Genomic DNA, 14,453 nt, shown 5'->3' with positions numbered 1-14,453 from the left:
GCCATCTGAGCCTTTTTTAAGTGTTCAGTTCAGTGTCGTGAAGTCCATTCACATTGTTGGGCAACCATCCGCTCCATCCATCTCCAGCACTTCATCTTCCCAAACTGAAACAACATCCTCACTAAATACTAGCCCCTCATCCACCCCCAGTCGCCCAGCCTTATCAGTTTTAAGTTGGACAGGAAGTCACTGGAGGGTTTTAAGCTGGGGACGTGACCTGATTTCATTTTAAGAGATCGCTTTAGTGTATGTCATTATACAGTTCACAACCCTTCCTTCCAGCCGGTGTCAATTAAGCACCTACTGTGTGAACCAAGACAGACTTGGTTTCCCCTTGTCATAGGAGAGACTGATAATAAACAAACACAAAATACTGTGATGGCATCTAACAGCTCCTCTGGAACCTGTGTGTGTCTGTTTTTTCAGCTTGAGATATAATTGACATATAACATTGTATAAGTTTCAGGTGCACAACCTGATGATCATATATATTGCAAGATGATCACCACAATAAGATTAGCATATCCGTTACCTCACACAGTTACCTTTTAGTGTATGATCAGAACATTAAGATCTACTCTCTTAGCAACTTTCAAGTATACTATACAGTATTATCAATTATAGTCACTGCACTATACATTAGATCCCCAGAACTTTTAACTGCAAGTTTGTACCCTTAGACCAACATCTCCCCTCCCCATTACCTCCCACCCCCCAGCCCCTGGCAAAATCCATTTTATTATCAGTTTCTATGAGTTCATTTAAAAAATATATGTGTCTTTATGGATTTCAGAGAGAGAAAGGGAGAGGGAGAGATAGAAACATCAATGATGAGAGTCACTGATCGGCTGCCTCCTGCAGGACCCCTGGTGGGGATCGAGCCTGAAACCCGGGCATGTGCCCTGACTGGGAATCGAACCGCGATCTCCTGGATACGAGGTCAATGCTCAACCGCTGAGCCATGCTGACTGGGCAATGAGTTCATTTTTTTAATTCCACATATAAGTGAGATCACATAGTACTTATCTTTCTCTACCTGAATTTTTTCACTTAGCATAATGCCCTGAAGTTTCATCCATGTTGCTGCAAATGGCAGGATTTGCATTTTATTTTATGGCTGAGTAATATTTGTGTGTGTGCACGAATAATGCTGCAATAACCATGGGGAAGCAGATATCTAAAGATAGTGATTTCATGTACTTTGGATAAGTACCCAGAAGTGGAATTGCTGGATGGTATAGCAGCTCCACTTCTAATTTTCTGAGGAGCCTCCATATTGTTCTCATAGTGGCTGCACCAGTGTATATCCCCACTAACAGTGCACAACAGGGTTCCCTTTTCTCCACATCCTCGCTAACAGTTCTTATTTCTTGTCTTACTGATAACAGCCATCCCAACAGGTATGAGGTGATATCTCACGGTGGTTTTGATTTGCATTTCCCTGATGATCAGTGATGTTGAGCATCTTTTCATATATCTGTTGGATTTGTATGTCTTCTTTGGAAAAAATATCTATTCAGGTCCTTTGCCCATTTTGGTGTGTGCCTGTTTTGTGTGACTGTCTTTGCAGCTCTGCCATTCTGCCCTGTGTGTCCTGCTCTGTCCATGTCTGTTAGGTTCTGTCTATGTATGTGTCAGTATCTATGTCTGTGGATTCATGTGTATCTGTCATTCTTTTTCTGTGCCTGTCACTGTCAGCCTGCATGTTTGTCTCTGAGCCTGTGTGGTCCACTAAGACAGAACTCAGTTATCCTCAAAGCTGAATAGGGACAAATCCTTCAGAGATGGGGTAGGGAGAAGAGGCCATAGCCAGGCATGACAGATAAAGATAACAAAGCACACCTGAATTTTTAGAACTTGACCAGAATGAAAGCGTTAAATAGCCAAACCCATGAGATTCAGCCAAAGCCATTCTCAAAGGGAAATGTGTAGCCTCTGAATGCATTCATTAGTAAAAAAAAAATGATCCAAAACAAATAGTGCACCAGTTTAGGATGAAGAAAGAGCAACACTAGAAACCTATATAATTTTATTAATCAGTGTCACTCCAACAAATTCAATTTAAAAAAAAGAAAGAGTAGACGGGGCCTTTGGAGATTAAATTCAACTTTACAGGTGGGGAAACAGAGGCCAAGAAAAGTTTAGCTACTTGCCCACGATCATAAAGCATAGCAGTCCTAGCACAGCTGGGATTCACAAATAGGTTTAGTCCCTCCCAGCCCATTGTTCAAAGGCTGCAAAGACTTCTGGCATCACTCGCTTTTAGACTATTTTTAAAGAATTATTTCAATAAAAATATATCCAACAACATGTCATAAATTCAAGACAAGTGTATTTTGTTCTCTTCACTGCACTTCCTGTTTGCTCAAATGTGTCATATATTGTACCTCTTGCTCAAAAAACTGTCCCCATCCTCCAGGACTGGCACCTTGCAAGCTTGACCCTTGATTCCTGGGTGGGGGAGGGGAGAAATGGGGACTCATCCCCAGAGACTCTTGGTGCCCACTTTCCAATAGCAGGAATCAGGGGAAGGAAAACTGGGAAGAAGCAGGGACAAGAAGGGGTGGGCAGCCTCCCCTTGCCAGGAAACAATTTTGTAATCCTGACCCCTCCCTTTCCTGTGCCTGGCTCAGATTCAGCCCCTATCAGGAACAGGATGTGGGTGGGGACTTCCCTATGGTTGGTGCCCCTGCCCCCAGCCCAGGTAGGTATAAGGCCAACTCACCACACCAAAGGAATCTAGATGGAAAAGAGAAAGGCCACCATGTCCTCTTGGAGCCCAGAGCAAAACCAGAGGTAGGTCGCCACCCTGCCGTTCCTGAGCCGACAACAGGCAGGGACATTCTGTCTGACCCAGTGAAATCATGGGGCCAGACGTAGGCCTACTGCCTGGAACAAACCAACACTCAGGCTCTAACTAGGACAGGCTTGCTCCCATACACACTCTCACCTGCAGATGCCCAGGCAGGGAGTGGGAGCCCACCCCTGACTTTAGAGGCCTGCTAGAGGAGGACCGGGAAGAGCAGAAGCCTCAATCCTCCAAGGGTTACAGTGCCAACTGTAAGCCACCAGATCTCAAGGCCAAATGCCTACCCCCAGACCTGCTTCAGGGACTTTTCATGTTCTCTTCACTGCTCAAATGTGTCATAAATAGTGTCTCTTGCTCAAAGAGCTGCCCCCATCCTCCAGGACTGGCACCTTGAAAGCTTGACCCTTGATTCCTGGGTTGGGGGAGTGGGGAGTGGGGACTCACCCCCAGAGACTCTTGCTGCCCTGGAACCCTGGGCTTGAAGCAAAATGGAGCTAGACATAGATAACCTAATCTTGTTTAGTCAGGGCTGGAAGGAAGAGGAGAAGCACAGAGGGGGAGATCGAGAGTTCTGCTTGGCAAAGTCAGAGGCAGCTTCGTGAAAAAGGGGACATTGGAGTTGGGAGTTTTGTGGGATGGGTTTGCCTTCAAAATATGAAGAGGAGGAGGCGACTGCTCTAGTCCAGAGGAGCAATGAGGAGGTGGGGTTCTGGGGAGTGAAAGTGGATGGGAAGAATTGGGCATATTCTGGATATATTTTCACTGAGCTGGGTATATTTTTATTTTGGCTCATTATGCACCTTCTGTCATTGCCTGCAGCTCAGGGGGCCTGGGCCCCCATCTTTCTCGACCCCTCTTCCTGCTGCTACTAATTGTGGCTCCCTCAGCCCAAGGGGTCATCCCAAACCCTGAAGCCTGCCAGGTGTTCCAGTCAGAGAATGGCAGCTCGGTCAACTGCTACCCACCTGCCAAACTCCCCCGATACTTCCCAGCTGACACCACCTACCTGTCTGTGGAGTTCTTCAACCTCACCCAGCTGCCACCTGACGCCCTCCAGGGCATCTCTAACCTCCAGGAACTGCACCTTTCCAGCAACGGGCTGGAGAAGCTCTCAGCCAAGTTTCTGTTGCCTGTGCCTCAGCTGAAGGTGCTCGACCTCACCCAAAACGCCCTGACCCGGCTGCCCCCCGGCCTCTTCCAGGGCGCAGCCACCCTCCACACCCTGGTGCTGAAGGAAAACCAGCTGGAAGTCCTGGAAGCCTTGTCGCTGCGTGGCCTGAAAGCCCTGGGGCATCTGGACCTATCCGGGAACCACCTCCGGACACTGCCTCCCAGGCTCCTGGCCAACCTCATGGACCTGCGCATCCTTGACCTTGGCAATAACCAGCTGGAGACTCTGCCCCCTGACCTTCTGAGGGGCCCCTTGAAGTTGGAATGGCTGCATCTGGAGGGCAACAGATTGCGAGCACTCGAAGAGGGCCTGCTGGAGCCCCAGCCAAACCTGAACTACCTTTTCCTGAATGGCAACCAGCTGGCCACAGTGGCGGCCAGCGCCTTCCGAGGTCTGAAGCAGCTGCACATGCTGGACCTCTCCAACAACTCACTGACCAGCGTGCCCAAGGGGCTCTGGACATCCCTGGGGAAGCCTGGGGCAGCCCAGGACATGAAGAATGGCTTTGACATCTCCGGTAACCCCTGGATCTGCGACCAGAACTTGGAAGACCTCTATCAGTGGCTTGTGAACAATAAAGACAAGATGTTCTTCAGGAATAACACATGCTGCGTTGAGCCTAAAGCCATGAAGGGCCGGACTCTCCTGGCCGCAGCCATGTCCCATTTGAAGCCTAAGGCTGGGGTGGAGATGGGTAGGGAAGGCCTGGCCGAATACTGTACCCCACTAGGCAATTAATTCCCCCTTTTAAGGGTGAGGCAGGCTTTCCATAGTTGCCAGACCCATTTTGCCCATGCTTCCCAAAACACCCCTTAGGCTCACCGGCTTCCTTGCCTTTGTTCAAGCTGTACCCTCTTCCAGGAGTGCCTTCCCCATTTCCCAGATCTTTTGGTGTCCCAGCTCCCTCAGCTCACTTGCCCTCCCTCTGGCACGACCCTGGCCACACTGGGGCTGTCTCTATCTGGCTCTGGCTCCCCCAGTTTGGGGTGCTTGCTGGGTACAGGGCCTGGGGCTGAGCTGACTCTTACTCAGCTTTCAGGCGTCAGACCTAAGGGGTTTAATAAATAATTGTAAAACAGAATTGGGCAAATTGGCATTTACTATGTTCCTGCATCTCTCAAGTCAACTTCCTAAGTCTCCAGGATGAAGGAGGAAAGAAGAGGCATGACCCAGGCTTTGGGGTGCTGGACTTGAAATCCCAAATGGATGGCACTGGGATCTGATGGCCCGTGACTCCTCCTCCTCTTCTTGCCTATCCTGTGGCTTAACTAGAAATAAAACCCTGCCCATTGGCTGGCGTGTCATTTTACTGGTGGATTCCTGCCAGAGCTTGTGCCCTGGGGAAGGTTTAAATTAAACCAGATTGCTTCAGGTCTCCAAACAATTTGTCATGCTGGCCAGTGATAAACCAGAGGGCAGCCACCCAGGGCAAGCGTGGGCAGGCTGGATGGGGCTGGGCAGGTGGGCAGAAGCCCAGGGAGCTGTGTTCTCAGAACTCAGAACCTGGAGCCACCTGCTGACACAATGTTGGACATAGTGGGGCCAGGATCAGATTTTGGGGGCCGGGAGTGTTTGGGCCATGCTCGGTTTTTCAGCCCCCTGGAAGAAGTGCCATGCCCACTTTGGTGATCATTTTAGGTGTGATGATGAAAAAGCCAGGGTCTGGAGCCTGGCAGAGCTGGGTTAAAATCAAATCCCTCAGTCGCTGTGGGACCCAAAGCAAGTGGTTTAAGCATTCTGAACCTCAATTTGCTCATCTGTAAAACGGGGATCTGAGGGAATGGGCCGGCCTGGCTCCTGGTTTAGTTAAGTGGCGGATTTTTAAAAAATAGAAAGTGCCCTGGCCGGGTAACTCAGTTGGTTACAGCATCCTCCCAATATGTCAAGGTTTCGGGTTCGATCCCCAGTCAGGGCACATACAAGAATCAACCAATAAATGCATATATGGGTGGGACAACAAATCAGTGTTTGTCTCTCCCTCTCTCTTAAATAAATTTTTTTAAAAATAGAAAGACATTAAGGACTTGCCCAAGGTCACTGGGGTAGGAGGTGGGGGCTGTGATCGCCCCCCTCTGTCTCTGCAGCAACAGCGAGGGTGACAAGCGGCCAAAGCTAGCCCACGGAAGTAGCTCAATCCTTGGGCATCCAGCGTCCCAAAGTTGCTTTGGCAACCGCACAGCTCTCGCGCAGCACCAGGGCAGAGCCTGGGGTCCCGGAGCCCCACCCCTAGGGCACGCCCCCGCACGGCCTCTCCCCATTGGTCAGTCCCAGGAGGCCCCGCCTCCCGAGCCACTATAAGGCAGGCGGGGCCGGCGGGGGCGGAGACTGGAGCCAGAGTCTGGGGTCCGCGGCTGTACCTGGGGGCTGAGGCTGTGCGCGCCCAGGTGAGTGTCACGCGGGCGGCGTCCAGAAGCTCCCCGCTGGCACGGGGGCCCCGAATTGGGTGGGCAGGCTAGGGTTCAGCGGCGTGGGGGAAGGAGGGGAGTGACGGGCTGGAGCAGGTGGCAGAGACCCTTGGCCCAGTTGGCTGAGGCTCAGGACCCAGTTGGGCGGGGACCACAGCTCTGAAGGCACGGGGTAGAGATGAACTGCAGGCGGGGAGGCTGAGGTCGAACTCCCTACTGTGAGTCAGCTTAAGCTGAGTGACCTTGGGCCCGGCATGGACTGCTGTGTGCCTCAGTTTCCCTGATTGTAATCTGACTGGGTTTATTGGGATTCTACAGTTATCCAGCTGCATCCCTTTAGGGAGCTGCTTGTACAGTTCTGTCCAGGGTAGGGACAGCAGGGACCTCCTCTACTTTGCAGAAGAGGAAATAGCCCAGAGAGATGAAGGCACTTGCCCAGAGTCACACAGCAGGTAATGGCAGGATTCAAACCCTGCGCCCATGCTTTGAATCACTACAGGGCCCCCACTTTACCAGAGGCTCTCTAGCGTGCACCTACTGTGTGCAGAGTCCTGTGTATGCATTGTCTGTGCTCCTCATGACATTCTGAGGTAGGTATTATCATTCCCTCATTTTTTGGATGAGGAAACTGAGGGCCCCAAGAAGGAACAAGATTTGCTGGAGTCACAGAGCCCAGACAGACAGAACTCAGGCCTTGGGAAGGAGCTGAGTGGGCTGGCCCCCCTCACTCTGTCCTGTCCCCCAGGGTGACCCTGTATGCAGCAGGCATGTCAGAAGATGAGGCAGCTCAGGCCCGCAGACCCAGCTTGTGGGAGCAGGACCAGCAGGTGAGGGGCTGCACCTCCTATGGAGCAGGGCATGGGGAAGGATGGGGGACAGCACCTCCCTGGACAGCTGTAGGCTGGGTACCCGCTCCTAACTCTATCTTTGCTTCGAGCACCACACTCTTAGGGCATTTTGGACCATGGAGGCTGGCATCTCTGCACCTCCTATCCATTTCCCAGAGGGGCACAGTGAGGCTTGCAGAGAGGAGACTTTCTCTAAGCACACCCAGCTGGCTTACCTGGCCTCTGTCCAACTTTCCCACTCCCACGTCTGGGTCTCTGCCTATATCTCCCTGTTTCTGTGTCCACCATCATGGCACTCTTAACAACAACAATAACAATAATACCAGCGCTCACACCATCTCCTCTGTATCAGTCACTGCTCCAAGCATTTCACATACATTGGCTCCTAGAATTCCCATCACAGCCCTAGAAACCCATTTTACAGATGAGAAACCAAGGCACCAAGCAGTTCACTCACTTACCCAAGCTCACACAGCTAAAAGGTTGCGGAACCAGAACTGTATGCAGGCAGTTTTGCCCCAGAGCCACCAGGCTCTTTCAGAACTTGTCATGCTCTGTGTGTGCTATTGGGAATGGGAGCCTGTGAGTACCTTCAGGCAGGTTTCCTCTGCTGTACACAGCCAGGTGTTCAGTACACTTTCCCCCAACCCTCTGGCCCACCTCTAATTCTGGCCCATAGGGAGGAAGTGGGCTAAAGTGTGGCTGAGCCTTCTACCTCCCTGGGGACCCCTCTGATTGTACCCCTTCCCACAGAACGTGGTACACCGAGTTGTGGCCCTGCCCTTGGTCAGGGCCACGTGCACTGCTGTCTCTGATGCTTACAGCGCAGCCAAGGATAAGCACCCACTACTGGGCTCTGCCTGCCGCCTGGCTGAGCACTGCGTGTGCAGCCTCACCACCAGCGCCCTGGACCACGCCCAGCCACTGCTCAGTCACCTGCAGCCTCAGTGTGAGTCCCCTGGCCCGAGAGTCCAGTGGTTGCCTCGTGGTTCCACCCTCTCGTGTTCCATCCGCATGGCGTGCTGGGACAGAGCCCCTGACCCGGGTGTCCGTGCCTACCCTGTGTGCCCTTATAGTCGGCCCTGCCCCAGCCACTGTGTCATCCTTGCTCAGTCCTTCTGCCAGTGCCATCTCCTAATCCCTCTTTGCCTGTCCTACCTCCCCTCTACCTGTTAGTGTCTATTTTACCACCTGGCTGTCATTTGCCCTTAGCAGTTTATTTGTGGTCCCTTCCTTCTGTCCCTATTCCATCTGTCTTAAAGTCCTCCTCCTTTGTTGGTTGGCCTGTTATGCCTTGGGTCCCCTTTGCCTGTCCAACCTCCCTTCCCCCCCTACCCCTCTGTCCCTGCCTCCATCTGCCCTGAGCCCCATATCTTCCTAGACCTGTGACCAGCTCAGGAGTCCAACCTGACAAGCTGATGGAGGTGGGGGCAGAAAAACTCTTAACAGAAGAAGGGGGGGTCTCCTGAGGGTCCCAGCCCAGGGCCTCCCCACCTCCTTTTTAGCTGGCTTGAGTGACCTTGAGCCTGCTCGCTGGGGCATCTGAGCTGAGCATGGGTGTGGAGTCACCTTGGTGCTGGCAGAAGCCTGTGGCAGGGCAGAGGTGGGGAAAACAAAGGAGACAGGGCCCAGCCTGGTGTCTCACCCATACCCTAGTCTCCAGCCCCTGGAAACTAGCCAGGTCACCTGGGCCTTGAAGGCCTTCCATGATCTCTCCCTAGCTGTCTCCCTCCCTTCTCTCTTTTTCCCTCCGCTTCTCCCTCTAGCACTCCCTCTTTGTGTCCCTCCCTGTGTCCGTCTCCCTTATCACCTCCCAGATTCTCACTCCCTGCCTCTCTCCAGTGGCTACAGTGAACGATCTTGCCTGCAAAGGCCTGGACAAGCTGGAGGAGAAGCTACCCTTTCTCCAGCAACCTTCGGAGATGGTATGGCACCAGACCATGGGGATCTGCAGGGGGTGGGCATGGGAGGGAGCAAGGCTGCCTCCTCCAAGACCTAGCCTGAAAGTCTCTGCTAGCTGGACTCTGGGACCAAATCAGGCTTTGGTCAACTCAAAAAGCACCACAGAGATTAAAATAATCAGCACCCAGCCCTGGCCAGTGTGGCTCAATTGGTTAGGCTTTGTCCAGTGCACCAAAAGGGCAGGGCACACGCCTGGGTTGTTGGCTTGATCCCTGGTGGAGGGGCATGCAAGAGGCAGCCGATTGATGTTCTGTTCTCACACTGATGTTTCTCTCTCTCTCCTTCTCCCCTTCTCTCTCTCTAAAAAAAAAAAATCAAAAAATATTTTTTAAAATAATCAGCACCCATATTTATCTAGCACTTAATATGTGCCAGTAGATGCTAGTAACCCCTTCAACCATCCTGTGAGGGAGAGATTTTATTTTCCTCCAATTTATAGAGGGGAAATTAAGGCCCAGAGCTGGGAAGGGGCCAGGGATCCTTGACCCCCCAGTCCCAGGAGCCAGGGAAGGGAGCTGGAAACTGATAGCAACTGGATGAGGGGGTCCCTCCCACCAGGTGGTGACCTCAGCCAAGGGTGCAGTGGCCAGCAGCATGACAGGCGTGGTGGGCCTGGCGCGGCAGAGCCGGCGCTGGAGCGTGGAGCTAAAGCGTTCCATGAGCCACGCTGTGGACGTGGTACTGGGCAAGTCGGAGGAGCTGGTGGACCACTTCCTGCCCATGACGGAGGAGGAACTCGGTGAGGCTGGCCCCTCCCCACTCTGACCCTGAATCCTCCTGCCCAGTCTCCATCCCCAGAGGTCACAGATTAAAGAAGTTCAGGACTCATTCAAGGCTACAACAGATCAGTAGGAATGTGGAGCTGGAACCCAGCCCTGACCTCCCACTTCACTTCCATGGCCCCCCAGTCCACATCCTATTAGAAACCAGACAGCCCAGACCCCAAGGGTGTAAGTGGCTTAAAGGCTTGAGGGGGCCATGGTCTCAAACCGGTAGCCCTCCAAATTGTATTATCTGACCTGTATAATGCCTTTAAAATGTCTTAACTTATTGCATGCATTTAATAATCAGATTTGCCCTACAAATCTCAATTTCTGCCTTGCCTTGAAAAACTAGACACTTGGGTTGAATAGCATCTACCTCCTTAAAGCCCACCTTTCTCCAGTGTTCTAATATTGTCTGCTGATTCTGTAGCCAATCTGACTTCTCAACCCCTGCCTATGGCACTAGAAGAACATGCTGACGTACTTCCTCCTCAGCAGAAAGGCTGTGAGACATTTATGAAGCACCTACTGTGTGCCAGGCACTTGTGATATATTCTTTAAGAGGCAATTTATTAGAGTGGTTAAGAATAGTTTAGAGCCAGCCTGCCTGGGTTTAAATCCTGGTTCTGCTTCTGGCATGCTGTGGGACTTCACCTCTCTCTGCCTCAGTTTTCCCCATCTGTGAAATAGGGCTAATAATAGTGCCTACATCATAGGGTTTAGGGAAGACTTAATGAGTTGATATTGGTAAAGGGAAACTATAAACTTGGGAGCCCCTGGGCTTGTCACCCAGGAGGGTGAACAGACATGGAGGTGGTGTCTACGCTGACCCCTTCTCCCCCATCCTGTCCTCCAGCGGCCCTGGCAGCTGAGGCTGAGGGCCCTGAAGTGGGCTCAGTGGAAGAGCAGAGGAGACATCAGGGCTACTTTGTGCGCCTGGGCTCCCTGTCAGCACGGCTCCGCCACCTAGCATATGAACACTCTCTGGGGAAACTGAGGCAGAAGAAACATCATGCTCAGGACACACTGGCCCAGCTGCAGGAGACACTGGAGCTGGTGAGAGCCCTCTGCCTGCCCGCACCCCGTAATGCTGGCCAGTAAGCATGGATTGAACACCAGCTGAGTACCTGGTCCCATGCTAGATTGAAGGGGGAGGCAGAACTGGTCTAAGCTGCCTCTAGCTGTGTGTGTTCAGGGCTGGGGAAGAGGGATGCCCGGGCTGGGGGAGCACAGGGGATGCCAAGACTCAGCCTGGGAAGTAAGGGAGGGGTTTTGTGGAGGAGAAGTGGGAGCTGGAATTTACAGGCAGTTAAAGTGGGTCCGGAGAGGGAGAAGGTACTTCCTCCCTCGCTCTCCTGTCACCAATTCCAGCCTTCGCCATCCTTTAACTTCCAGCTCACATCCAGCTGCTTCCCTCATGGTCCATCCCTCCCTGCTCAAGGAACATGACAGCTCCTGCTTACTGGGCTAAGTTCAGATCCCCACCCTGCTTATCCCACATCCCCTCTCCCCGTCTCAACTGCCAGCAGCCCCGCATTCTCAAACCCTCCCGCATCTAACATGTCAGCCATATTATCAGCTCTGCCCTCAAAGTCCACCCTGAATCTGCCCACATCCCCCCCCCCCTTCCCTCTCCCTGCGTCCAGCCCCCACGCTTGCTCACCTGGTCGCTCAGCACTCCCCCTGGACCCGGCTGTCCTCCCCACAGCAGCCAACAGAGGGCGCCTGTGAGCCCTTGAGTCGGCTTATTTCACTGAGCATCAAGTCCTGAAGGTTCATCCATTTTGCAGCATGTGTCGGAACGTCCTTCCTTTTTATGGCTCAATAAATATTCCATTGTATGGATGGGCCACAATTTATTTCTATTCATCTTTTAATACCTGCCCTGTCCTGTGTACTGAAGGCACAGTGCTTCTTCAGGACAGTCACAGTCCAGTCAGGGGATCAGGGTCATAATGGTGAACACTGCAGGTGCCCTAGGACCCAGAGGAATACACCCTCCAGGAAGACTTCCTGGAGGGGGTGACATCTACATCGATACTTGAACTGGAGTGAACCAGGAAGAGAGATGAGGTAGATGAAAGAATGTACCTGACAGAGGGACCAGCATAAGCAAATGCCTGGCAGAGTCTGAGGTTCAGGAGAACCAAGGGTCACAGGGTCTGCCAGAGGGCAGAGGAGACAATGAACAGGCTGGCCAGCTGCATCAGCAGGTGCGGGAGGTGGCACACGGATGTTCCGTAAATGCTTATTGAGGCCAGATCCAAGCTAGGATCAGTCTTGGCTCCCCTGACACCCCAAATCAAACCCTCCACCTCTGAGGAACACTTCTCTGGTCCCCACAGATTGACCTCGTGCAGTGTGGGGTGACCCCCATCGCCCCAGCCCGCCCTGGGAAGGTGCACGAGCTGTGGGGGGACTGCAGTCTGAGCACCCTGGAGAACGGCCGCCGCCGTAGTCAGGTAGGATGGTAGGATGGTAGGGAGTGGTTCTGGATCCACCCGGGGTTGCCAGAGGCCAGGCCTGAGCTGTGTCTAACCAACTGCTGAGGCCAGCTGGGTGGAGTGTCCATGGGAAACTGAGGTAAGGTGACAGTCCTATTGGGTGCCCACAAGAGAAACTAAGGCAGGGCTTGGTCTCATTGTGTGCATGGAGGAAACTGAGGCAGGGTGATGCAGTTCTATTGGGTGTCCATTGGAGAAACTGAGGCAGAGAAAGTCTCATTGTGGGTCCTTTAGGGAAACCTGCCCTTGATTCCTGCTTTTGGGGAGGCAGGGCTGTTTCCTTGTGTCCGTGGGTAAAACAGAGGCAGGGAGATACGGTCCCATTGTGTCCATGGGGAAACTGAGGCAGGGTTCAGTCCCAGTGTGTGCCTGTGGAGTAAACTAAAGCATGGTGAAAGTCCCATTGTGTGTCCATGGGTAAAATGAAGCAGGACGTCGGTCCCTGCATGTGTCCATCTGGGACACTGAGGCCCTGCTCTGCCCCGCCCTTCCCCTCCCCGCAGGCAGAGCTGGAAACGCTGGTACTGTCCCGAAGTCTGATGCGGGAGCTACAGGGCTCAGTGGACGCGCTGGAGACCAGCGTGCGGGGCCTGCCCCCGGGTGCCCAGGAGAAGGTGGCCGAGGTCCGGCGCAGCGTGGACGCCCTGCAGGCCGCCTTCGCCGACGCGCGCTGCTTCCAGGACGTGTCGGCGTCGGCGCTGGCCGAGGGCCGGGGCAGAGTGGCTCGGGCCCACGCCTGTGTGGACGAGCTGCTGGAGCTGGTGGTGCAGGCCATGCCGTTGCCCTGGCTCGTGGGGCCCTTCTCGCCCATCCTCATAGAGCGGTCACAGTCCCTGCCCGACCTGGAGAACCTGGTGGACGAGGTTGTGGGGGGCCCTGACCCGCGCTGGGCGCATCTGGACTGGCCGGCCCAGCAGAGAGCCTGGCAGGCCCAGCACCGGAACGGGACAGGTCTCCCAGAGGACATTCCAGAGGAGCCTGAGCCCCCCAGCCGCCCCAAGCACACCTTGATGCCAGAGCTGGACTTCTGACCAGATGGGGCCTCGGCCTCACAGTGGCGGCAAGAGGCTGCCCTACACTTCCATACCCTGCTGCCCCCTAGTGGCCATGCAGGAGCACTAACAGCCAATGCCTCGACCCTGGCCCAGGCCCAGAGTAAGGGGTTCCGGTGGAATTCTGAATCTAGACCAGCTTCACTGATATCAGACCTTCCCCAGTCTTTTCCTTGGACATATGGGGACATGAACCTAACTCAGGTCCGACTAGTCACCAGCTGGATTTATCTGTCTGCGGTCACCTGTTCCTTCACCCCAAGAAGCTGATCAAAACTCCTGAGAAACACACATTTTGCCCGATGGTTTCTATTTGGGGCTTTGAAAAGCGAGCATTGCCTTGCTTCCCCAGCTTGTACATCCTGGATTGAGGGGTCCCCAAAGATGCTGGGTTGCACCAGCTGGGCCTGCCAGACCCACTTGCTTTGCTGTTTGGGGTATGCTCTCCAGAATAAAGGTGCTTTGTGTTGTCCACAGCCTTATGGCCTCTATTCTGGCTGGGGTGAGTCTCAGTTGCACCGTGCCTCGGGCCTCAGAGGTGTGTGACTGCATGGCACAAGCTAGGGTTTGAGAATTGAAAGGAGTAATGCCCCCCTCCCACCAGCTTGCCTTTCTGTCTGTACTTCCACCTTTAGTGCCCAGCCCACCTGGATTAAGCATTGCCCCTTCAGATGCAGCTTCCTGAAGTGAAAGTTCACACTTTAGTATAAATGAACATCTTGGAAACTACAGGGAGCAGAATCTTGAAGAAAAAGAAGTTAGAGGGGTCAGTCCCTTCTATGCCCACCTCCCTGGACCCAGTTGCTGGTCTTGCTGTGGTTTCTCCACTGGTCAGGATTGGGGAGACAAAGGCAGGGCAAGGGCCATGGGCCAGTCTCATGGGAGCCCTCCCATCCTCTGACCACATTCTTGGCTGCCCCTCAGATTCCCCAGTGACC

At 53.4% G+C, this 14,453-nt stretch overlaps 2 protein-coding genes across 2 annotated transcripts; both read left to right on the top strand.

Moving 5' to 3' along the window:
• Window positions 1-2,743: 2,743 nt before the first annotated feature.
• Window positions 2,744-5,062, top strand: LRG1 (leucine rich alpha-2-glycoprotein 1). Its single transcript, XM_016197978.2, has 2 exons — window positions 2,744-2,796; window positions 3,629-5,062. The coding sequence occupies exons 1-2, from the start codon at window positions 2,744-2,746 to the stop codon at window positions 4,716-4,718; spliced, it is 1,143 nt and encodes a 380-aa protein (XP_016053464.2). The 3' UTR covers window positions 4,719-5,062.
• A 2,010-nt stretch (window positions 5,063-7,072) lies between these two features.
• PLIN5 (perilipin 5) lies at window positions 7,073-13,960 on the top strand. Its single transcript, XM_016197977.2, has 7 exons — window positions 7,073-7,212; window positions 7,987-8,182; window positions 9,076-9,158; window positions 9,754-9,934; window positions 10,816-11,015; window positions 12,305-12,421; window positions 12,967-13,960. Exons 1-7 carry the CDS (start codon window positions 7,153-7,155, stop codon window positions 13,492-13,494), a joined length of 1,365 nt encoding a protein of 454 aa, XP_016053463.1. The 5' UTR covers window positions 7,073-7,152; the 3' UTR covers window positions 13,495-13,960.
• Window positions 13,961-14,453: the final 493 nt, after the last annotated feature.

The sequence above is a fragment of the Miniopterus natalensis genome, chromosome 4 (assembly GCF_054644295.1).
Source record: "Miniopterus natalensis isolate mMinNat1 chromosome 4, mMinNat1.hap1, whole genome shotgun sequence".
NCBI classification, from domain to species: Eukaryota; Metazoa; Chordata; class Mammalia; order Chiroptera; family Miniopteridae; genus Miniopterus; species Miniopterus natalensis.
The sequence above is the reverse complement of the archived record's forward strand: the minus strand, read 5'-3'. Positions and strand labels throughout refer to the sequence as shown.